General features: G+C 37.4%; 1 protein-coding gene across 10 annotated transcripts in view; it reads right to left on the bottom strand.

Moving 5' to 3' along the window:
- The window catches only part of CACNA2D3 (calcium voltage-gated channel auxiliary subunit alpha2delta 3), a 474,873-nt gene that overhangs the window by 204,335 nt on the left and 243,628 nt on the right, over window positions 1-26,910 (bottom strand). For all 10 annotated transcript variants that reach the window (XR_010368516.1, XM_064432564.1, XM_064432563.1 and 7 more), the window contains 4 exons: window positions 20,376-20,507; window positions 18,949-19,009; window positions 18,717-18,867; window positions 10,229-10,303 (listed from right to left, as the gene is read on the bottom strand). Coding sequence is in view for 9 of the 10 variants with exons in the window: in XM_064432564.1 (XP_064288634.1) it covers window positions 10,229-10,303; window positions 18,717-18,867; window positions 18,949-19,009; window positions 20,376-20,507 (419 nt within the window). In the remaining variant the exon portion in view is untranslated. The remainder of the gene's footprint in view (window positions 1-10,228; window positions 10,304-18,716; window positions 18,868-18,948; window positions 19,010-20,375; window positions 20,508-26,910) is intronic.

Here is a 26,910-nt window from a genome sequence, read left to right as displayed (position 1 = left end):
TCAATATTAATATTAGACTTATTAAAAACTGTTCTACACAGAAGACAATTAACTTGTAAGGAGAAAATGAAGCTCTGTGTGGTGGGAGACAGCAGGGGAGGCAATGCTTATGTGAAGTGCTATTTCAGTCTTCACAACTGGCTAAAAGGTACAAAAGAACTGCAAAACAGAAAAGGGTATTTCAACTCAACTGGTAGAGAAAAAATGCCAGGACAAGACATATACAACTGAAATATCAGTTTAAAGAAAAAGAATACATGCTTTCAGAAAGAGATAAAAATCACCTTAATTCCACTTCCAATAACTTTCAGAAACCAAACAGATCCCAAAAAGCAGGAGTCCCCTGCTCTTAATGAGCCAAAAAGCATACTTCAACTTTACAACTTAGAGAGCTCTTTTTAGTAATAAACTGGTTTATCTCAGTCTCCTTTTGCTGTCATTTTGGAGCCCTTGTTTGACTGGGTATCTGTCCAACTGTGTGCACAAACATTCCCGGGCAACTGTATGCTTAATTCCCATCTGCAAATACCAGAATGTGCAATATCTAATTGCAGACTCATATACCTAATTGACATGCATAATCTTGGTAATTCTGAATGCAAATTAGGCACACAATTATGACAATCAGACATTGATGTCTGATTACAAAATTATAGGGTCAGAGCTCCACAGAAGTTGAGTGAGGAAGCACAGAAGTGTTCAGCTGGGGAAGTGTCTGTGATCATCCAGAAGGGTCTGAAAGACACGAGCTGAGGAGAATGAGGGTACAAATCCACATGTGCAGGTAAGTCAGGATGAGGTCTTCCAGAGCTCAAATGAGAAAAAACCCAGGATGGTTTTTAATGTCCTTCATGTTCTGTGTGTCAGGGGACAGCTACACAGAACACTAAAATCACACCACTGTTGCATATGGCTTTGGCATAACTGAACAAAAGGACAAATTCATAACCAATTATCATGATTGAACTTGGAATTTCTCTTATAATGAGGTTGTTGAAAGCATCTTTTGGTACACCCTAGTGTATTCCCCTTTTCTAGCCTCACAGTTAAATGAACAACTGTAGGGATCTAGGATCATACTTGGTTAGATGATTACATTAAGTTTTCATTCTTTGGGGATTAGGTAAAATTGTCTATCAAAATATGATAGCAACTTGCATTTTTGTTACTTCTTAGTTTCTTACTTTTGATTTACTAGGATTTAAGAGTTAATGAATTTAAATAATTCAAGTTAAGCAATTTTTTTCAGCAAATCTGTGCTTGGGAGTGGATACATATTCAGAGCCCTTTTCATAATTCAGAACACAGGCAAAGTTGGTGAGGTAGAGGGGACAATCTGAATACAGGCAAGAATTTGATTTTCCTTTCCTGATTCCAGGCCATTGCAGGAAATTTAAAAACTCTTCTGAGATGAAGGCCAGAAACTGAATTTTTCCTTTGTGGCAGAAGCTATCAAACTTGTAGCCAAAATGAGACACTGATTTATCTAGCCCATATAAAACCTGATGATTGATTTGCTAATTTGGTGGCAATTCTCAGGAAATTCTAAGGCAACTCCTTTTTCTGGTCTCTTATCTTAGAGACTGCTGTAATGGCCTCACAAGGTTTATTGAGATTAGACAAGCTGACTGGTATCTCTGATCATAAGAAGATGACAAATTTTTATACTCTGGAAGCAAAGGGAAAGTGGTCACCCTCCAGGCAAACAGAGCCCAGTGTCTGCACAGCCATGGGGGAAGTTATTTGGCTTCCATTAAAAAAATATAAGAATACTCTATAACCTTCAAAGTTTTATCCTTTCCAAACAAGAATAAAAGGAAAAGAACAAACTACAGCCATCTTCATTTGACATCTGAAGGCAGGAAACAAACACATCTGAAAGCAGGTAATGATACATGATCACAGAGAGCTGAGCTCCAGTTCCAGTTCAGAGCTGTGACAATCAGCCCATCTCAGACACACACAAAAAAGCACAGAAGATGCCAGCTGAGGCAACCCCAAATGCCCAGCATTCCTGCTCACTGTAGCAAACATTTTCAGAATTATACCAATGGTTTTTTTCCTCAGCATCATGACAAAGCTTGTCACAACAGTGAGCTTGGCTCACCTTTGAATTGGCACATGGATGAGACCTCACAGGTTGCTTTAATGCATTTTAACATGGGAACACTGCCTAAAGCCTCACACACAGAGAGACATCACTGTAAGTTGAGCTTGCTATGGTCTACAGCAGATCCCTCTACTGGAAGTCCTGGAAACCTTTATATTATCTCTCTCTGGCACTGACAAAATGGAAGGAAACCAATAGCAAGCTTACTGTCATGAACTGACCCTATCTAGTCCCCATCTACTCTTCCCACTTATATAGAAAAAAATAATGCATTTTTAAAATTATTTTTATTTACTTTAGGGCTTCAGAATTAGTTGAGTTTAATTTTTATTACAACCACCAGAGTTTTGATTTCATTCTTGTTAGGCCAATATGCTGCACAGGAGTCCCAGTACTTTGCACAAATCTTTTATTGGAGCCTACTTGTGTTTACCAAAAATAAGGTATCACTTATGATGAATAGGAATACCCAGATTAGATTGGCTACACGACCATGGATTCAAGCCAATGAATAAAGCATTTTCCACTGATTCCAAAAAGGAGCAGTTCACAACTAATATATGCACAGAGGTTATACAGTTACACTGCAAAAGCATGATATTTGCTATTAACTGTCTGACAAGGCTGAGCTTCCTACAGAAAAGCATTACTAATGGCTTCAGCATTCCTCCAGGTTTCCTTGTCAGCTTTACTGCAAGTCCTTGCTACTTCTAGAATTACTTCCCATGCCTATCCACACATGCTATAACTCCAAAGGGCCCTGGGACATACTTGGCAAAGATTTATCAGATTTGTGAAGATGGACTACATCAGCACATAAATAGGACAGAAAAAAAAACCAGTCAGAAAGCCTGTGTGAGGTGGGAGAGTGATGTTCACCTGTGTGCCACAGGGAGCTTTACCCACATGCACTGACAGATAAATGTGCATCAGGTGTGTAAAATGCATTTAGGCATCACCCATTCCAAGCCCTTGGTCAGGGCAATTTCAGGTTACCTGATTGTAATGATTATCCAACCCCTTCTGTTTCCTAACACTTCGTGTTGGAAAACAAGGGGGCTTTTGTGGGAAAAAATAGTCATAAAAACAATGCTGAACTAAGAGCTCAAGATTCAATACAGTCAGATTAAAACCAAATTCTTCTTAAGTAAATTAGTTACTGCAATAGAAAACGTCAGACCAAATTTCAGTGGTCAGGGGCTTACTGAAAGTTTTGAGGGACTATAGCAGCTTGACAGTTTTAAAATAAGAGTAAACTTCAGTGAGACTTTACTGTTTTGGAGTTTTTAACAGTTAAGCAATGCAGTTGATTTTTTTTTTTTTTTTTTTTTTTGAGATCTGACAGAGATGGATAGATAAATACGCAAAAGTAATTTGCTTAAACAAAATTCAATATGCAAAATTTGTATTTACCAACCTCTTATTGGCAATTTCACTCAGCTTCTTTGCTGAATCAGTCTTCTGGTTATTTAATTTCTGGTAATTGCATAGAAAAATAAAAGCTTTTTGGAAGTTATACATTACATCTGTCTATTTCTGTCATTCGAATTTACGCTGGGGTAAGTGCTTGATTTAGTTTGGAGTTACTGTGCCTATCTGTGCATCTAGAAGATGATATATTTCATCTGGAAACATTTACAGAGAAATGTCCTTAACCCATATATAGTACATTAAAAAAACATATAAAAGAGGAATGTATATTGTAATATTGTTACTTTAAATCTGAAGTTACATTAAATCAGATTGTCATCCGATTCCTTTGGGGTAGGTAAATTGTAACATGGAGTTTCTCAAAGATGAAAACCTCTTGGCCCAAGAAAACTAGTATTAAAATAGGCAGTTCCACATGTTTGCAATTTGTGGAGAAAGTGCAGACGGTGACAGAATGGTGTCTGAACTATTTCCCACTCTTTTTTAAATTTGTGTATAGCAAATTGATACACGTCAAGGTAGCAGCTGTTAAACACTGATGCCAAATTATAAAATAGTCTGGTAAAATGCAAATATACCTTGCATATTTTATATTACCAAACCACATTTAGGATCACAGATTAATTTCAACCTCAGTTATGCTACCCAATGTAATTACAGATTTAATTTTTGTGATAAACAAAACTTAAAGCAAGTTCTGCAAATTAGGGATAGCTTACAATTTCCACATATCTAAACTTGACTGCACTGTAGGTATGTGCCAACACAAAAATTTATGACAATTGCTAGGCTGTGAAAACTTAGAAATAAGTGGAGACAGAGTGACACCTGCATATCACCTGACATTATAATTATTCCAAAACCAAATTACTGTATTCTCTCATTGTAAAATGAAAGTTGAAACACTCTATCTTGGAAGAATTCTAGTACTGGGATCCCTATGTGTCTCTTAGGAAAACTGGTGGCACATACATTAACACCACTCACATCACTGTCATATCAAAACACAAACACATTTGAAGTTGTAACTTTGCATTTTACAAATACATGAAGCAAACTCCATTCAGTAAGGTTTCTGAAAAGAAAAATGCCTTCTGAAGTGTACCTGACAGAAATTCCAGGTGGCTCCCAAAGCTTACAGAACCAGCAGTTTTGCAGAAAAGTAATAGAACCACTTGCTCAAAACCTGGGGAAGCTTCTAAACAGATTATACAAATTATACTAGCATCTCCTCCTTGTAGGTTGTTGCCAGCAGTAAGAATAACTAAAGTTAAATGAAGATTTACTACTCAAGTCTGTGTTACTTGGCTGTTCTTTAAGCTGGCAGGGAAGAGGTCTAGATGCTTACACCCTTACTTTTTCAAAGTATCTTTACATTTTCATAAAGAAAAGCACATTACATGCTGGAGATTCAGGACTGACAATGTTTTTTTCCTCCAACTCTTGTTCCTTTCCCATCACAAAAATGCATGGATGTGTTAAACGTTAAAACGATTAATGATAATAAATGTATTTGACGTCCTTCAAAAATCTACTGTAATATAGCAGGCATTAATTAATGCTTTAACAAAAGATTGGTCTTGATCAAGTAACTCCTAACTTGTTAGGGGCTAAGCTTGTTCAAAAAATATTCCTGCTTTTGCTACGCCAATCACTATGAAATCTGTACCAGTCTTCAAAACATTCATTTAGCCAGGCTGAAGTTTACAAAGGTAAAAGTACTGATGCTATATTTTCTTTTCTATCTGACTACTCTCTTTACTTAACAAAACAATGCAGGATCAAGAATTTTTGGCTAACTTGAGCTCCATTATCATATCAATTAAGAAGTCTTTTTTACCTTTTACTAATATAGCTGTGAGAAGAGAGTTCAATTCAGATATTCCAGTTGACTCTTAACTCTTAACTTAAGTAAAGATGCAAATGGACTAGAGACTGCATATTGTAGAGGAAAAGAATGCTTCATCAACAATGACTGGGATGTTATTCAAAGAAAAATGCAGCTTCCTTCCTCTATGTGCACTTTGTACAGATTTGCTCTAATGTCAGGTATATGTTCTTACCTGAAAGAGAAAAATTGAAGGAAGGGGATGGAACTGAAGTTGGCTTTGTAATATCTTTCCTGATGCTTGCAACAGGAAACGAAAATACATTACTGAAGGGAAAGTATCACCACAGAGTGGATATAAGAGAGCTCCAATGCTTTAAATGCTTTTTCTTTCTTTTATGAGAGTGGATTTTTTTCTTTTAGATAAGTTTTCCCTAACTACTGTGGTCCAGAAAATAATGGTAAGTGTTCTAGAGCCAGTGTGTGGAATGAACACTGTGTGTTTACAGTACTCCTTCTGTCCCAGAGTGACAGTGTTTCAATGAGAAAATGTATAAACCAGACAGCTTTTTTGTCCTTTTTTCTTTCTTTCTTTTCTAAGACTAATTGAATTTTCTGAATTCTAGCTCTGTAGCAGGATGCCTGTTACATTCCTGAACATTATGGATAAGAGTTCCTGCAGCCCATCCCTGAATGTGAACGAGCATGTTTATTTGTTACCCGTAATCCCACTGAACATTCAGCACCAGCACCACTAAGAAGCACTCATTTCCTAGGCTTCTCCAAGCCCTGAGGCTGAAGCTGTTTCCTGTAGCCTACAAACAAATCCTTCCATTGCCTGAAGATGCTCCCAGGCCTGCTTTTCCCTAGACAGACTGGGGATGGGAGCAGAAGAGGCTCTGGCTGTAGCCCAGATGCCTGGGGCTGCTGCAGGTGCCAAAGCCAGGATCCACTCACGCCTGGACCTCGGACAGCCAAGGCTGTGCCTGGGAAGGGCTTGGCAGGATCAGGGCTGGCTATGCTGGCACCACAGAGCCCTCCAGCAGGAGCAAACATCAGATTTGGTTCTCCCTAAAAAGGAGGGCTTGCTCTCTCCCCACACCCAGCCCTGGCCCGGCTGCCCCAAGTCAGTATAATTTAATTTATTCTGCTGAGAAGCCTGGTTTACCCTTTAGCTCTCTACAAATGAAGTGCAAGTGATAAGGACAGCTATTCTTCTAGAGTCTGTTTCTCTGTTTTGTTGAAGTTGAGAGATTAAACACAATTCAAAGAACGCCATTCCGCATCTTGAAGTGACATCCTCAGAGTGGAAAGATTCCATCTGAAAACATCAGAGCCTGGCAGAAAGACAGCGAAGTAGTTCTTCAATAAATAATTTCAAGGCCAATATAGACTGGGGTACTGATCCTGTGAGAGCAATTTTTATTTGGAGTTATTGAGACAGCTGCTTTCCTCCTGAGATTAAAAGCTCCAAACATCTCAGAGTCATTTCTTATCTCTGCTTCTAAGAACTGTCTGTGTTTGGTACAAGTGGTGTCAGATGAACCTAGCAAGATGCAGTTAGAAAGAACTGGGGTGTGCATCTATGTATGGCACAGGGGGATTTTTTCCTTAAGGGCCATTTAATGGGAATTTTTTTATATTAAAACTCATGTATTATGGTTTAAAAAAAAAAAAAAAGAGAGAGAGAGAGAGACAGAGAGAAATGTACTGCCAAAATGGTGGGAATTCAAATTTATTCAGCATAAGCTAATAGTTGGACAAAACTATTTGGTTCCATGCATGTTTCCAGCCACAGTGCTGCACTAAGTGATACCTGTCTTAAGAAAGGTCAGGACTATGAATAGCAACATAAAAGTAGAGTGAACTGTTAAAAATTCAGTCCCTGCAATCATCAGCATCATACATCTCCTCTTTCCACGTAAAAGAAAACTACAGCAATATGAACTATCATTACAGCAAATTTTAATTGTTTAAAGTTATCATTTCAGAATAGATATTTTCCAGCTAAAGAAAAATTGTTCTAACTTTTTAAAAATACGTATATTTCTTTTGGTGCTAGTAAAGTTTATACTAACAGATGTGATCATCATTGCACCCATTCCATTGAGAAGAATATTTGACATAAAAATGAAGGATAGAAAGTTCTGAACCAGATATATAGCTACATTTTCAGATCTAGGTTGGAATTTAAAAAAATCAGGCAGATGTAGATTTATATAAACTGAAACAATAGATTATATCAAAACATTGCTTGTCAATCTCCTGCTCTACTCTGCTGAAAATCAACATTTTCACATGCTGATAATGACTTATTGGAAAATCTACAAAACACAGTGTTTGTCTTGATATTTTTCTTGGGTTTTTCATCATTTCATAAACAGAAGAAAAGAGTTATTATTATTACCAGTGAACTTGCAAAAGAGTATTTACCTTGTAAGACTGGTTGAGAAAGTGTAATTTTATCTACTTTTTCTCTGATATTACAATGGACCAACAGCAATTACACAAAAAAAACCCAAAAACCAAAACCACAAAAAAAAACTACAGGAGTAGTCTAGTGTATCTGTGAGACTCACAGAAATAAAAGTTATAACCCGAACAGTTGAATACTTTTGATGAGTTCCAAAACACAGCTAAGTACTCTGATAGCTCTGGACCAGTTTTGGAAGGTGCACATGAAAGACATTTGAGGACATCTTTTTTATATGGACCAAAGAGCTATGAATTCAACAGAAACTTCTCCAGTTAATTCAGTGGTTTTAGTGAGGCCCCCAGGTAAATTTGCTGTGCCAGTACAGTAATCACGCAGTATCACATCTTACAGCAGTATCAGCTATTTCAGAAAGTTGTTTTTAACTGGGTTCAGGAGCATGATAACTGAATTACTCATGTAGGATTAAGTGGCTGTCCACTTCCTTGGACAATCTCTACTTTGTACTCTGAGCTATACTGGGGAGAATGGAACTTTTGTGCCTTCTAGTGTTTAGGCAAATAAATTTTTAACTTAATTACAGTGTCCAGAAAAATGATATAAGAACATATAAGGTCACACGTAAGGAAGAAATGAAGATTGGCAAAGTCATGGTATGTACAAATGCACCAAACTATTACATGCTACCTATCTCAGGTTGTTGGGGTTTTTTTTAGTTCTGGCCTTTCAAGGAAAGAATAAGAACTACTTTACAAATATAACCAACTAGAAAAAAAGTTAATATTTAATTATGTCCCCAAACCTTGCATATATTATTCAGTTTAAAGACAAAAGACAAAGTTATTCTGTAAAAAAAAATAAAAATAATTTCCCTAACCAGAAATTATATCAACATTTACGCTGGAAAACAAAATATGAACTTTTACTCAGTTATTTTGAAAAATTGAGCTCTGTTCTTAAAATCTCAGCATCATCTGGGTGGCATAAAAACTTTTTATCATTAAATTAATCTGACATGAAGTAACATATGGGTGTGGAGTAATCTGCATTTTGATCAGTTGCAGAATGACAGAAAGGTTAACTGTAGGATTAATTCCAGACAGGACATCTGGGCAATACATTTGAATCTTTAGGTCTGCATCTAGAACTTGCACAGATTTCATGTGGCTCATTTGATGTACCCACAATAAAGTGCCCATTTAAAAAGCTGCATCACAATTCACAAATGAGAGACTTCAAACATTCAATTATTAAAAACAATTTATGCCCACATAGCAACCAAATGATATTTAGATACCTACAGTTGTAAATTTTAAATATATAATAAAAGAAGCCCATGAAGAATAATTCCTGTAGGACATAGATAAAGTGCAAAGAACTCTTGGGAGTAACACAATGGATTAAAGATCAGCATAACAATATAAAAAATAATTTTGTCTTGGTAAACATGAAGAGACCCAGCACTGACACACTCCAAAGGGTGTTTTCAGAGCTGTGTTCTCTATTTCCTGATCAGTACAAGTGAAGTACCACACTGGGTGTTGAGCTGAAACTTTTCTGTTCACTTCCCTTTAGTGAAAATAGAAACTGCTTGAAGACAATGACTGCTCCAGCCATAGGCCAGACTCAGGACAGAAGGACAAACCACTCTTAGACAGGAGGCCTTAGCAAGGAAAAAGTGGTATAATAAGAGATGGGGTTCATTTTAATAGGCCTTTCCCTCTACAAGAATCACAGGGCTTTTCAACCATCATATTTCATCATTTCACATGGCATAAACAATTTTACCTCAGCTCTTAAAGCGTGCCTGCACAGAACAACTGAAGAAAACTGTCAGGCAATAAACCAAACTTCAAGCTACAAATTCATACTGCAATCTCACTTTGAATAAAATTTGCACTGTAGTCAGCATAATGGAGTTTGTTTCCTAAAAAATTCTAGCAGGATGAAACTAATCTGAACATTTTCACAGAACATTCTTGAATGAGTACATTATTACATTGACAGACCTATTTGGAATGTTAGATTCTTTTATTCTTATAGTATTACATTTGTTTGGAGATTTTGTTTCAATTTTAGTGTTACTTTGAGTTAAGAATGCAATCTCTTCCTCAGTAATTTTTGTTAACAGAATGATAGTTCAATTTAAAGTGGTTGAAATACCTTATTTAAAATAATTACCAAACTTTATTAACAGTATATTTTCAATGACTCTTGCAATTTTCCATTAAGTTTATTCAACCAAATTGACTAGGAGATTATTTCTTTCTTTCTGTGGAGTCACATAAAACTCTTTGAAATGGCATGAGTAGAATAATTAATAAATTTTAATAATGGAATGCATTGTACTAGGAAAAGTTCATTATAGCACACTGTCACCCACTGCATCCCAATTCTCCACTGTTTTGTTACTTTTATTCCTTACCTCTTTGTTGGCTCTGTCTGCTTGAACTAACGTTCCATTCAGACACGGCTCTACATAGTGGAGTTCTTCATTATACTATAGAGGAAATACAAAGTATGAAGAAAAATTTAATTAAAAGCTTGGAAGATACAAGTCAATTTAATGACTTAGAACTACAGTGAATGAAATAAGCACAGAAAGTAAGAACAAAAGGATTTTGTTCATTTTTAAAAACCAGCTGTGGTATTTCTTTCCTTTTACATGATTCTTAATTTTTCAGAGGTTTATACTTCCAAAGGAGCATTGAATGGATGCCAAAACTCAGGTGGACTTAAGGGAACTATTTACCACTAGCTGGCAAAAATATCCCACAAATTGAAATCTGGATTATATTAAGAGATCATGTTTGATATAGCACAAACTGAACTCATAATTATTTTCTAGATATAAGAAAAGTCCTGAAAAATATTTATGGCACTGTCTAACATTTTGAAAGGTTAACACTGGAACAACTACACCAAAAAAAATCTGTAAATTGAATCAATCCTATAAATGGCTGACAATTTTCAAAATGTCAGTCAAGCAAAGAGGTTTATTATGGACAAAGTCATGAATAAGTGACAGATCTTGAAGGAATTATCTGTTTTTCTCACAAGGTGTAGGTAAGCCACATAGCCTAGTTGTACATTCAGAAGCATTCTAAACATTAAAATAAAATGAGAACTCATCTGCAGTCAGTAGAACTTGTAACAAATGATTGACTGAAATTTGAAATTTGGACTTGTTTCAAGCTTTTAAACTTTTCAACACACGTCAAATTAATAAAGCAGTATCCCCATCAAACAGTTTTCTAGATAGAGCCTTAATTGAATTCCTTCTCCCACTAATTTAATCTCCTTTAGAAGTAGATAAGTCATCACAGATCAAACTGTAAGAACTTTGCATCTAGGCTTTAGGTGGTTTCATCCTTTCATAAAGGATTAAGTGAATCAGAACATCCACATTAAACAACATAAAAACAATCAGGGAAACATTTCATTAGATTAATGTGATCTACTCCCTTCTTCCTCCACCTCAGTGGGACTAAAGAAAGCCCTCCAATGGCTGACTTGTAAAAAGCTACTTAGGCAGGGGTCTGTGTCACTGTGAATTCTCACTGTCTCTCTCTGCCTGTAGCTCTAAATTTTCTCTGCTCCCTTCAACCTAACACCACTGCTCTCTGCAGCACAGACCCCTGGAACCTGATCCGCTCTGGACACCTGTCGTCACCATTCATTCCAGCAGTGCACTACTCACCACACTCATCACCACATAATTACTCCTGCACAGGGAAGAGTATTTAGTTTGAACTGCTTGGAGGCACTGTGCCAGACTCAGTCCTCAGCTATAAGGGAATATAAACCCAGAGTAACTTGCTATTGCTGGATATACAGATGATTGATATCAGCATCAGCATAGGAACTGGTAATATAGAAACAAGCGAAAAATACTTTAATGATACATATACACATCATTTCTGCAGCAGATTTGCATGCTTCCTAATTGTTTTATTGCCATCAATGTTATTTCAATGTGTGAGAGTGTATGGACTTTTCTATTGCCTATGGAAATTGCCTATGGAAATAGGCAATACAAAGTACAAGGCAAAGGCTTCTAGAACAGTTCAGAGTCGCTGAGAGTGTCCCATGTGCATCTCAGCCTCATAACAGTTTATTGATCTGATAAATGATGTATTTTCCCCTGTAGTTTCTCTCTTCAGACTGCTTTCCAATCTATCTCCTGAGAGTCATTGCAAAACAATAATGCCAAATCTACACAGCATCTCTTATTATAGCCCAAAGTCAAGACCATACTGCATTATATTTTAAAAAATAAAATACAGAAAATCTGTGACACTCTGGTTCACCAGCCCCTACCCCCAAGATTTTTTGTGGTCATACACAGGATTTTCTCAATATGCTCTTTCATCAAGATACTTTCCAGTTCAGCCTGTTCTTAGTTTTATCTCTGTAGCTGTCATTGGAAACTATAAGACCATACATATTTATCTTTATATCATACCAGGCACAATGTCTGCAACTGGCCAACGTGCAATAAAATGCTAAAGGCTCAAACACTTGCACGTAAGCAAGGTCAAGTTTTCCTAATTTTGTAGCAACACCACTTTATTTTTTTAAGGTCTATAACCACCAGCAAATAAATGAAACAACTTCCTACTCTATCAAACCTTGTATCTAAATAGTTGTAATTTCTGTTCACTAGATCTCTGTAAGATTTAACTACTATTTTGAGTAACTCATGCCATCAGGCTAGTCACAGAGCCTGTAGCTGCCCCACAACCCAGAGAGATTCCAGCAGTTTCCCACTGAGCCTCCAGTGTCCCACAGTTGTGCAGGATAAAGGACACTGACACTTCCACAGAGGACGTGCTTCAAGTCCCTTCACAGCTCCCTTTCACAGAACCAACCAGCTACAGAAAAGGTTGGTTCTGTGAAAGGGAGCTGTGAAGCTTTCATTCTCACATAGAGAACACAATTGCATAGAAAACATAGACGTTGATCCTTCTGAAACCCCAGCAAATTGTGTCACTATTTCCACGTGTGGCATCTGATTCACCTTGAGATTATTAGTACCAAAATTATGTTAAGCAAGGTAGTATACATGGCAGAAGTAGCTGGATGGTGCCAACGTCTGAAAAGGAATCTATTATGTAATCGTGTTCTAAGATAGCAAGCATTGGAGATGTTCTCTGTGTTGTGCATCTACATCTATATCTGTACAGATATAAATGAAAGCACTGTAAGAAAAATCTTTATATAAAAAGGTGTAGAAGCTTCTCATGGCTTGAATTCTTGCAAGGGTGGATTTTAATGACCTATTTTAATTTTTATCTCTTTACTAATTGGATACACTAATAATTTTTTTAAAGTTTCAGATATGAACAGATTGAAAAATTCACTAGATAGAATTATTTCAGAGCAAAAAGAGCATCTGCCTAAGTCCACAAAAACTGGACTTGTGATGTAACATGTGAAAGCATTCAAGCAGTGTTTGCTACTTAAATTTGCATACCCATTTGATAAGACCCTTACTACAGCTATAACTTTCTAGTAAAACACCTAACTTCTGCTTCCTAGCATATATTTGATTCTTTTGCTTTTGTCATAGGGCGTTTTATAGTGATATTGGTGATGCCTTTCTTTTAACTGTGCCAAATCTTTAAAGTGCAAAAAGGGAAAATATTCATCCCTCCTCCACTTCCTCACTACCTCATCAGTAATTTGGCCTTAGTCCTGCATTTCTTCTGACATTTGAAATTTCATATTTAGCAAAATAACTTCCTGATCTGATTCACAACTGCTGACTTCCCCAGCAATGCCCAGTAAAGATGTCTTGTTAATTTACCTCAGTGAAAGGCTGCATTTGGATTTGGCTTTTCAAGAGTCCATGCATTATGGTGTTTTCTCACACTTCCCAGTGTTACACATCCCATTCCTCCACACCCTGGCATGTGACAGTAGTGACAGCAGTAGCTGGGAGAGCTGATACCTGCACAATAGCTGGGAATAGCCTGGGTTTTGCTGAGGGGAGGGAGGTTAAAATTAATTACCTTCCTTCCTCTTCGAAAACCCTGGGTTACTCTTGTAATTTAAACATGTAATTACACTGATATTTATTATTTTATTTACATAGTTATAGTTATCTGTCTTATTAATTCACATTATTTTATCCCTCTTCTTATTTCTTTGCACAATAGGCATAAAAATGTAAGTGAGCTAAAATGTGGACTAAGAAAAACCATATAATTATTTAGAGAGTTGCTGGCCTACATTCCATAATAAGATACCATTCATATTCTGAAAGTGAGATATATATATATATATATGGTTTTAGCACACCTACACAAGTAGTATACATCCTCCTTAGCATTTTCCATGTTTCTTCTTTGTCACATTTAAGCTGCCTAACACAAGATCCACAGAAATAAATTAAATTTCCATTTTGTTGTGCAACAATACACAGATAAAAGATTCACATTATATTAAAAGGTATTCAGATATCCAGTTCAGCCCAGCCTCAGTAGCCAATCCAGAAAAGGAACCAAAGGAATTGGTGTTTCTATAGTTTATTGTGCCAAATAAGTGACACACAAGCACAGGCCACTGCTTGGAGACTTCATATGGAGGTGCATTTTGGCTGCCTCTCTTTGTCAGCCTGCTCACACATCAGCTCTACAGAATCTGATTATTCAGGCAGGCTGAAAAGTAAATTTATCCATGGTCTACTCTGTAGGAATAAAAAAAATAAATTAAAAAAGAGACTATTTATATTAGAAAATTCTACATATTATCACTGGGAGCTATACTACTGTGCTTTGAATTAAAAAATACTTTTATTCTAATCAATTTTGCTAAAAGGGTGTGTCTAAAGCAGTAAAGTTAATTTAACATTCTTGGCTTGGTTAATACTTTGCTAATTCAGTGCAGAGTTTATATAAAAGCATTTTAAAAATTTCAGCATTTGACAAAATTAGTACTCGTTTTATGATAATGTTGTTAATTTAATGCTTGACTTGGAATTATACTTCAAAGTGAATTGGAAAAACATGCCTTTTCTCTTGGTGTTGCAGATATCTCTGTTCATGCACCAGTGAACTGACCTTAAATTTTAACATAGGCAGCACAAAATTGCTCTTGTATTTAAATAATTTTTTCTGCAATTCAATCATCTAGTCCATCAATTTCAAAAGGATATTGCAACAACCTACCCATGAAAGCTAAAATAATCTTTAACATTATCCTTTTATGTTTATTTTCTGGAAAGACCTGCAGTGAATTTTGCTTTCTGATATATAGACATTTATATCTATATGTATACAGAAATACATTATTATTATTCATTCTGTTAATCAGTGTGCTTAATAAAGCCATGCTGATAGTCACGGTCATTCAAGTTCAAAATTTTGCTTCATCTGGTGAGTACAGACAGTTTGTCCTGATTTCTCACACTAATAAAGCTCTTATTCCATCTCAGATTTTCGGCTGGGGAGGGAGGGGGTGCTTGGCCATTTGTCTGAGAATTCCAGATGCCCAGGAGCCCTCGGAGAGCAAGAATTTGGAGTGGCCTTTTAGAGCAGCCTGAGCAAGGCTCAGCTGGGTGCTGTGTGAAGGGTCAGTCTCACCATCAGGGCACAGCAGCTCCATTTTTGCACACACTGCACAGCTGGGCAGCTCTGGAGACAGAGGGGATCTGCTCCTACAGAGGAGATTTCTTGGACTGACATATGTATATCCTATCTTCAAATGAAACTGCTGGCACATCAGCAGGCTACGCGTGAATTACAAAGAATAAGATACAATCTCACTCAAACATTTGTCTATAGATAAAAGCTGGATGGGATTTTCAGGGCTTTCACACCAAGCAGCCTCTTGTGTGGGCTTTGTTGTCTCATGTTTTGATCACTGGAACATCTCTGTTCTTGACAAATTTCATTTGCCCTGCTGGCATTTGGTCAAAGCGATGCCTGGGAAGCAATTTCTGCAGATAACAGAAATCACAGTGGCTGGCTTTGCTGTGTCCCCTCACTGTGTCTTTCACACAGCACATTTTGAAAGCAGTTCATGGTTCAGCCCCAGCCTACCTGTGCCATTCCTCATTGAAATGCTCACTCCCTTCTCCACAGCACAGATCTCTCTCGCTAGTTTTCTCTATTTTCAAGCAATTTTTTGTTTATTTACACTGTTATTTTTTTTTTTGCCTTATGAGAGAGCAAGAGGAAGTTGAGTCAAGGGAATTTAGATTACATACTGGGAAAAGATTTTTTCACCCAGAGGGAGTGGAACACACTCCCCAGGGGAGTGGTCACAGCACCAAGCCTATCAGAGTCCGAGGAATGTTTGGACAATGCTCTCAGGCACAGGGTGGGATTCTTGGGGTGTCCTGTGCAGGGCCAGGAGTTGGACTTGATGAGGCTGATGGGTCCCTTCTAACTCAGCATATTCCATTATTCCATGACTTAGTACAAAACCACTCCCTACAAACTCTTCCTACAGAACCCCAAGGCAACAGGACAGCTCTTTACTCCACTCCTGTCATGCTTACTTGGTCCCCTACATTTCTGTGGCACCTCTGTCAATGCAATGAACAACTTCAGGCTCATATTTGCACATCAACCTCCTAATGAAATTAAACAGCTGAGCTCATAAGCATAAAAACACATTCTCTATTGCTGTTTCTACTTATTTAAACAAACACACACATATCCATCCTAAAAGAGGTTCTAGAGAGGAGAGAATCGACAGGGGAAAAAATTACCTCAGACAAATGCTGTAAGAAACACAATAATTAGGTTTCCTTCTAAAAATTCAGAATTTCTGATACTAGCCAAGCACGGCAGGAGGGCTGCAGTGTGGCAGAAGGCCACAAAGTGCCCTGTGCCCTCACCACCAGCAGCAGCTGTGGCTGGAGCCACTGCAAGGAGCCCAAATGGAGGCACAGCAGGCTGGGGGGCTGTAGCACCTGGAAAGAGCCATCAGCAGCTGGAAACATCTGGAAACACAGCTGGGAAAGTGGCATGGTGAAAGGGGTGTGCTGCTGGACACCACAGGCTGTGGGTGACCCACGGCGGGGTGAGGACACCACTGAGGGAGCCAGGCTGAGGTGGGGACACCCCAAGGAACGGTGGCCAGGAGTGTCACAGCTGAAGGGATAGCAAGGAGGGACAGTGAGGAGCTGCAGAGCCAGAGCTGCTGCTGGAAACCAGCCCTTGGCTCAGCTGCCTTGCACCTCACCCTGATGGGGAGAGGCTGAAGGGCAGCCAAGGTGCTGGGACTGGCCCCACACAGGGATTGGGCACAATTGCAGCCTTGGCAGCTGGGAGGAAAGGCTCAGGTGGGTGATTCTTTCCTTTTCTCAACACAAATGCAGTGTTGAGAAGCTTGGGTAATTTGACAATAAGTTATGTAAAAAATTCTGTGACTCCACGGTGTTTTACACACAGCTCAGTTCATTTTCAAATAAACTGTAAATTGGAAAAAGTGACGATTAGCTTTATAATACTTGCTTTTTAAAAAAGTATTTGCACAATATTTCCACTGTACTACTTAAGCAAAATCATTAATTTGGACTCAAGTTACATATGTTTTTACTTTTTGGTTTTTTGGGGTTTTTTTTGTTTGTTATAGATGAGCCTTTTGATTTTCCCAAAGTAAAATTTTCACTTAAAAAAAACAACTTTTCTTTTTTCTTCTTACATATTTCACAGTAACTGTTACAACTACAGATAAACACAGATCATACACCAAAAAATGGCTGGTCAGGCATCTTTGTAATTACTCTAGTTGAAACAGTCTTTCAACTTACAGAAGTTATTTAGATTACAGTTAATCACATTTTTTTTAAGGACAGTAGATATTTTTTTGATAAAGTGTGTAATTATATCTTCATACAACATGAGTTTCTGCTAATTATGCAATTATCATGCAAAGAGATTGATATGACAGTCTGAACTGCTTGCTATGTGTTAAAAATACAGTATATGTACACATACTTGATGCACATATACTTCATTTTCTATACAATGTCAATTATTTACATTTGTGTCTCCGGGGTCATTTAATTTAGTACACAAAAGACACTTCCCTTGTAGCAAGAAAACAAAAAGGTCAAAATCTTCTTTATATTCAAGAAGTTGATGTTTACACCTTGGAGAAAACAGTTTTTTTACAAAGTATTGGCAAGAGAATATCAGCAAAAGAAAATTTATGCAACAACCAGGTCCTCCTCCCTTCCCTCCCCTGAAAATCATAATTCTGATGTCAGTTTTGGATTTGTTGAAGTCATCCTTACCCACGAGATTAATCCCATTACTCTTAAGTACAGTAAAACCAGCTTCTTGTCACAGCTTTAAAACTTGTACCTGTAGCATGGAGAACTCACTCACACACACGAGGAGCTGCTGAGGATCTGATTTCTCACTGCTGTTAAACACCAGCAACCCTCTACACAATTTACACACATTTCAGACCAGAACATGAACATTGAGGAGTTGTGCTGGCATTCTATTGTGCCATGCAAGACTTAGCAAAAGCTAAAATCTGCATCTATTAATTCTTACATTTTACCCATTTTGCACTGTATTGCAGAAGCTGAGGGGGAAAAGCAGGGGGGAAGGCAGACACACCCTGAAGTTAAAAGTTATGGTAATATACAAAGTTCAAGCAAACTAAAAAAAAAAAAACCAAACCAAACCAAAACTATTCTTTGCAACCCCAGACTGAGGGCTACTTCTTTAAAGGGTTTTAAATTGCAAGTCACAGACAAACAGACCAAAATCTCTGGCACTTAAAGAATCTCACACTGAAAAAACAAATGTGTCTGTCCAGTGGGTTCAGATGTCATCCATCACCTGTCTGCAACTTTTTTCAAGTGGCTTGAGTGAAGTAAAACATGACAGATAGCAATAATGATGGAAGACAAATAGTAAAAAAAAAAATCCTGAGACACTTACAGCAATTATATTGAAGAAGTCATCATCTCCAAGGGTATCCAAAATAGATGAAACTGTCTGTTTTGCAATAGTCAGACGAAGACCTTTCATACTGCCACTGACATCCACTAAAATTACCACATCTTTTGGAGAAGTTGCTGCCTGGATGTACCTGAGATGAAAGAAAAACTTTTAAATACTGAACTTTTATAATTTCAAATGTCTCAAACACTGGCAGTCATCAATTGCCTACCACTTTCTGTTTCTGCAGTCAAATGCAATGACTCCATTCTCATCAGGTTCCCATTTAATTCCTGTTTAAAAAAAAATAGAGGATAAAATATTAAATTCAACTTTCACAGTACCTGTGGAAAATGCATCTGTGGTATTGGGGCTAAGTGGCAGTTAATGGAGTTTCATACTTTAATCTAGTAAGCTGTGCCATCATAACATAGGATTTACTGGGGGGAAGAAAAGTTCCTAAAATAGAGCAACCAGAAATAATTTCTTTTCCTCACTCCCTTTTAGCCTACTGTAAGTTGAAACCTCATCAGGTCTAATATAGTTCATTGCACTATTTTCACAAAATTCTTTCCAATTCTTGGTCTTTGGTGCTGGCAAGCTTTATCACATCTTGCCAAGTCCTTTCCAGACCTTGAGCACTTCTGACCCATGGCTGGCTCCAGCAGCTCCCCTGACACTACCTGCTTCACTCACAGGTCATACTCTGAATTTTCACATCACTGTGAAGACATAACATCTCCTGGTTGTGGGTCAGAAGAAATAGGATAAAAACATCTCCAAGGAAAAAAAAATGACAGGGGAACTCTTCCTGCTTTTTTCAATCATTTTCGAGCACAAAACAATAGCCTTGAAAATAAGGACTAATATTTGAAATATCATGGAACTTGGGAACAGAAATGTAATCTAAAACTAAACAGATTAGTAGTCATTACTCTCAGCCACTTTCAGACACGCAGGCTTATCGTGAACTTGCTTAAACTCAAGACTTAGAGAAACATGGGTTGCTAAACCACATCAGCCAAAGGAATAGTACCACTATGAGCCTGATTCAAAGGTACAGAAGCTGAGAATCAGTTTATTTAGCCTCATAGTTTATTATAATGTGGTAAATTTTGTATAGCATTAAGCATAAAACTTAATAGGCAACAATATATGTTTTAATCTATTTCTATAGAAATAATACAATGATGTGCTTTATTACAGCTGGTGTGAAAATAAACTTTCGAAGAAGTTTTTTAATTTTTTTAATGTAAATCTGCCAGGTTAAGTGGAAGTTTAAAAACAAACAAAAAAAACAAATAATGATGAAGTCTTACTGTGTGCATTGATAGAGCACAGACTTCACGCTTACTGCTATATGAAGGCTCTAATCCTTTTGCTCTCCTTCTCACAGCCTGTTTAGAAGTTTTTCACATTTTTCACATGTCTGTATATGTCTGTCTGAATAGAAATTTTATGAGTTATCATGAGGGTTTCAGCTCCAGATAAAAATTCGTAGAAAAAACTCAAATTTTCAAAATGTTGGTTGGAAATCTCTCTGAGAAGTAGATGAGGTAAAATCAAATCTGCAAGTATGTGTGGCAGTCAGGATTTGTGACAATACTCAATGCAGCCGTGGAATTCTTTATTGTATTTTAAGAACTTCTCTCTTCCTACCTGGATATTGCCTGAAAAATCCTTTTGCACTTCCAAAGTACTGCCAGATGAGAGAAGGGTCACGATCAAAGTTATCAACAAACACCTTATTTAAAGATTCTGACCAATAAACTCCATTTACAATGGCTGGATCTGGAAAAAAATAAAGAACACACACAATGAAAAATTATTTTGTTAAGTATAAGAATCCCATAAACTCTACCATTTTCAGCTTATTCAATACCCAAAAGTCTATTGACTGAAAACTGTTGCAAAACGGTTTTAGTTCACTTTGTCAAATAAGTGATCCAAAATAAATAATTCACTTAAAGAACAGAAATATGGCTCAAATAGGGCAAAGAAACCTGGTACTACTTTTTAGAGAAGTTAAAATTGTTCTTTAGAGCATCTATCTTGAACTACCACATCTAATTTAGATCATTTACTCAATGTACCTTCCCTAAATGCATGGAACGTCTCATGGTGACAATTAATTTTTTTAAACATTAAATTTGGTAGTGTTTGAAAGCCTTTATGTTGGAACAGAAAGTGAAATACCTTTTATTTTTCACTTCAATATGCATAAAAACACATTTCAAATACTACTAGTTGTTATTTGGAAAACACTGAACCTACATTCCACAACAATTACCCAATTAGTTTTTATTTCCACAGAAAGAGAACTACAAAGCAAATCCTTGATGCTGAAACTGTTCTAAGACATCCCCATCCATCAATCCATAAGACCCCAGGCTGCTCAAGTGTGTCTTTAAGCTGCAGATTTGGTTCAATAGAGGGAAATGAGAAATCAATGAACATGTCTTAGAAAGTTACTGGATTTCAAACTGTGAATTTTGAAAGGTGAGAAACAATTAAGCTACAGGACATTCCCAGTTCAATCTTATGTGAAGTCAGCAGAATGGAAAGGAAAAAAACAGAACTGAAATCACAGATGCATTATTTAATTTGCAAAAGTGTGCATACATGAATACACAGTAACATTTGCTCAAGCATTTGAAATAGAGCAGCCATTAGCTTGCAAAATAATGTCACTGTACTGATTTCAGAAGACTGCTTCAAATGTCATTTTAATGGAGTGGAAAAAAAGGCAAATTGTTATCTTCCCCTTCATTCATCAAGAAAAAACAGCAGAAAAATGGAAATGTTTCAGCTACACAACTTTGCATGTTGCTTTCACCTAAATATTTAGGCTTATATAGAAGAAATGCTGAAGAAGCAAGGTCAACAGAACAGATATTATTTTTAAAACATGTGGAGTGCAGTTACTTGTTTCTCTAGAAGATGACATAGACACTTAAAATCTGCCACACCAGACATATCAAACAAACTGATGTCACTGGTCCAAGGGCACTGACTTCAGTCCTGCCTAGCTGGCAAAATCATTGTCCAGTGGTTTCCCAATCTGTAGTTACCCCAATAATGAGCTGTGACCAAAATATCACAAATCAGCTCTCAAAACTGAGATCTATCACTGGTTTGTAAAAATATGCTCCTATGTCAGCATCCCAAAATATCAGCCCATTGTTCAGCATTTAGACATTACCTGAGCATTAATGTGAGAATTCCATTCCTCAACCCACAGGAATTTCCCAGTACCAGTTCAAAAACTGATATTCTGATTCTGCTCCTATGCTTGTATAATGGAATATCCAAATCACTAAAAAGCACAGTGGCACTGTTGACTCAGCATCACAATCCTGAGATAAGGCAATAAGTTTAATTCATCTTTGAAAAGAGTGACCAATTCAGAGGGTTGGGTTTGGGTTTTGTTCTTTTACTTTTCCTGATGTTGCTAGAAAAGTCTGTTGAGAGGAAAAGAGAAGGCACCATTTCTCAAGCCTCCAGAGGGCTACAGGCTCTTTATATGCCTGCAGTCATCAGGATTTGTGAAAAGCCAAACAAATCCAACAGAATAATTCTATATTCATTTATATTCAAAATAACCTGCAGTGCTTCTTAGCAACTTATGTTTGGATGTCATTCCAAGACTGCCCATTGTACCTTGGTATTTTACAGTTTTATCAATTTATTGGATGTCTCCTGTCCTGGATTCCTCAGGGCCTAAGTTTTAATGACCTTCCCTAATGAATCAGAGCTGTAATGCCACCTGTGAGCAGAACCCTTTTCCTCCTAACCCAATGACAATTTTCTTTGAATCCTATATGCACTCCATTTCCATAAGGTTATGGCACAACTTCAGTCATTCACCTCTTATGATCTGAACTGAAGTCTTTCCAGTAGCATATAAAAATATATTTGTATATAAAAAATACAAATATAAATCTCTTAAAAAAATTATTCTGAAATATCCATGCATATTTTAGATTACATTTTTTAGACCATCTGTGAAGAGCCACTTAACATGTTTATATATCTATATTACAGATTAGAGAACTCTAATAAATGTAACTCTGGAAATAAAATCAGGAAATTTTCCCTGAACAAGTCTAATAGAGTCCATATTCTGCATTAGGCTAACAACACTAATCACCCAATTCCTGATCACTCTAAACACTAATCCAGTGACTCTGAAACTAATAGGCTTTTTTTTAGCTGGAAGGAGCATAAAGCAGGCATTTTAAATAATAAAGAGGGCACAACTAAATGTGACCTGTGCTCACTGTATTCCTTCAAAATGAAAGCTGGTGACAATTCCCTGCCTTCCCACACCCTGCATGTCTGTTATGCTGGCTGCTCTTTTTACAATATATCAAGTTACATTTCAGGCACCAACCACTTCAATAAAAGAAGCATATAAGGCTACAATCAGTTTGATCCTTGTAATACAAGGAAAAGTGGTGTAGGGACAAATGTAGTCCCAGAACAAAACAGGAGACCTGGAAGTCATGAGTCTCTGCTGGCCGCTGCACCTTCAGGCAGAGGGATTTCACTCTGGAGCTCTTTGTTCTGGACTTTATAACTCTGCTACGTGGGTGCATCTCTGTCCACATGCAGCATCCCAAATACAGCTGTATTTCTGACCATATGTCTCATTAAAATCTTACACTCTCATCATCTAATAACCTGTATATTAAACTTGTCCTGGGCAATTTCCGCTTTTAGTAATTACGCTAAACTGTTTAAATTCCCCCAGTACTTCATTTAGAAAGAGTATTCTTAAGTTTTTCAATTACTGCTGCATCCCCCAGATAGTTAAATGTCAGTGGTGGTAAATTAATCTGTGAGAATATCCAGAAATTTGGTGAGGGAGAAAAAAAATATAAAAAATATAAACCTTAATATAAATGCAAAATCATCAATGTGAAGTTATGGGGTTCAAAGATAATAAATGGAAATAGCTTTCACCACAGTTTTTGAAATATGATTTCTGCTTTTGCTTCCTGGCAGATAAAATATAATAAAATATTCCCTTTCCTGTGTATTTTAGATGAGCCGGTTTGCAATTATATGGGATTTTGCTCCACCATTGTTTGTGTAGATGTTACCTGTTTTTACTGACATTTAACATAAATCCAACCTCCAGGAAAATAAGTACAGTGACACGAAACTGAAATGAGATTGCCTGAGAACAGTACAAATGCATGTAGCAATTAAGTGCCTGTCACAGATCCTGCTGGCCTGAAAAGGACTGAACAAAGGCAAGGAAGGGGCACAGACTAAAAGATGTGCAACAGCCAAAGGTAATGACTTTTTTTTATGTTCACAGAATCCAGAGTATGGTAAGTCTATAGAACAAAACTAATACCTACACAACTCATTTTACATTCCAATTATTGCAGCACAGTTTTACAGAAAATAAGGGAAACCACTGAGGAACTCAGTAACTATGAAGTTCTCTTTCTTGCCATGTTCTGCTTTATTTTCAAGAAAAGAAAAGTTTCTAATGATCCTTAATCTTTTCTCCCTGTTCTATTCCTGTTGTGATATAATCATTACTTTCTCCTGGAAAGCTGTCAGAGATGCTGGCATTGAAAATGATCTTTCTTCCTGTAATATCTGACAGCCCCAGCAGCAGCCCTAAACTGCAGAGCAGCTCTGTCCTACCACAGAGCAATGCAAGCACAGCCTACGGGCTCAAGCACTGGAAAAGGAATGCAAAATCCTGCACTTTTTCTGGCTCAGAGATAGCAGCAATATTAGCTTAGTTTTTATGACATTGACAACATATTTAGTCTGGTCATATTTTAAAGAATAACAAAATCACATACTTTGCTGGGACATATACCAACAATCTAATAATTACACTACTCAACACTAATATGAATGCTTTTCAGGGTGGTCCAGCAGACTCAAGAGCTGGGGCTGGATGCCAGTTTTGGCAACTGCCTTCACTTTTTTCTCTCTTTTCCCCTCTCTCTGACTCCAGGGTAATGTGGATGCATCAGCTCACAGATCAAAGCATCTGGCCATCTGTAGACATAAAAGAAGGTGTTTGTCCATTTTGCTTCATGTGCTAGGAACTGTTCACCAATGTCAGAAATCACATTCCCTCCTTGCAAGAATATGGGATGCTAAAGACTTCCAGTACGTGACTGCATAAAGACAGAGCAGTAGGCACTTAGTGCCTTCATCTTCCAACATTCCCTAATAACCTCACCCTTCTCCTTTGAAGTGGCAGCACAAGAACTGGAGTATGGCCAGATGTGTTTATTTTTATGCTGAGTTTCATGAGTGCATTTGGGCGACATTTTGTATTGTTTTATGGTTGGGGGTGTAGTGTTCTTCTTTTATTTGTGGGGAGGAGGTTTGTAATTTTTTTTTAATTAACAAGATGGACTGAACTTCAACTTTAGCTCATTTGAAAGCCAGAATTAACAGCTGCAAACTCCTCACTAACAGCATTCTGAGATAGAGATTCATTCCTGTCTCCTAAGGGCTTGCCTTCTCATGAGTTACAGAAAGTGTCCTGCAGCAAATCAGAGGCAATTTGAGCTCACTTCATTTGGTGCTGGCCTGACTGGACTTTGCTTAACTTCTCAGATGTAACAGCTAAAAGCAATCAGTGTGGGGGCTGACCAGTGGGCAGGTTAGAGCAAAGCTCTGGAAACAGCATATAGGCACCAGCTATGAAAATAAATATTAACTTTTGTTTGAAATTAAAGGAGAAACTCAGAGCAGAAGTCAAGGGCATCCCAGGACAAAATAGAAGCTGCTGTCCCAGGAGCCAGGTATATGGGGCAATTAGACCTGTCTCTAACATGCTCCTAATAGATGGGATTGCCCACCCAGCAATTGCTTTGAGCTGAGAGCTAAAGTCAAAAGCCAGTAATCCTGACAGATAATTTAATTCATTTTACTGCAGATAGGGTATTTCTGTATTTTCAGTGAAACATACTCATTTCCACACTTCTGCATGGCCCAAATTGAGGACTCTGAAAAATGAAAGGATAGTCAGAAAATACAACACCACAGAACTATAAGATGCCACAATGTAAAGAGAAAGGGTGAACAACATGGAAAACCACTGATGGAAATAGTTTTCCAAGTGGAAATCAGAAAAAAAATTCTGAGAATGCAGGAATTAAGCAAATTGACCAGAGGCCTTACATCCATTGCATTTTCATCACAGAAGCAAAATTAGTCATGAATACTGCAAAAAAAGGAACCAGTTCTAATACACAGCAAGCAGAAATTTCTGCACAGTCTAATGGAAGAGTAGCTATTAGCAGCTAGGAAATTCAAACCTCTGGCAAGTGGCAGACCAGGAAAAGTGTCACAACAAGCAACAGAGGAAGCCAGTGGAACACACTGCAAAGCAGGGGAAAAGAAAGTAAATGTGACTGCTGCTAAATCCAGCCAACTGTGCTGTAAAATACTTAATGCACAACATACCAAAAGGGACAATTTTATCAGAGCTATTGTCAAAGTGATGAATGACAAAGGCAAGGCACAGCCTTGAAAAGAAAAGTCATCCTTACAGAAATTTCTTGGGGACATATCCGTCCACCAGTCTTTACAAAAGCCATTTGAAACACAAGACCATGCAAACCTGTTAACTAGCACTTCACAAAAAATGTCCCATTCCTATTGCACAGATATTCAGAGACACGGAGTTACAGGAGCAGGCTGGCTTAATGGCACAGCACAGGGCAGCTGGAACCAACAAATAATGGTTTGAAGGAGGTTCCAAAGCCATCCTGTGTTTATCAACACATCCTGCTTCTTGCATACAGCAAATGGAGGCACAAAAACCTTTAGAGAGAAATGTCTGAGCAGGTAAAATGCATCACAGTTGTAGTGGGGTATATAATAAATTAAACCTCTACTGCTCTGTTCCTGGGAGCATCAACAGAGTATGAATGTACAATTATTGGCTATAACAGCACACTTATCTACTACCATGGCAAATCACCTTATCCTCTCAAATCAACAGGCCCTTACTTCTCTTGTGCTTTTCTAATCCTTGCCCAAAAGACTGTTTGCACAGTTTGAGTAAAATGGAAGCGCCTGTGTAGCGCCTCTTTGCCCGAAAGACTGCACAATTTGAGTAAAATGGAAATTTTGCTCATACAAGATATGAAAATGTTCAGCTGGTTATAAAGCGTCTGAAGATAGGAATAAAAACACTGAGCAG

Source organism: Passer domesticus, chromosome 9 (genome assembly GCF_036417665.1).
Source record: "Passer domesticus isolate bPasDom1 chromosome 9, bPasDom1.hap1, whole genome shotgun sequence".
NCBI lineage: Eukaryota > Metazoa > Chordata > Aves > Passeriformes > Passeridae > Passer > Passer domesticus.
The sequence above is the reverse complement of the archived record's forward strand: the minus strand, read 5'-3'. Positions and strand labels throughout refer to the sequence as shown.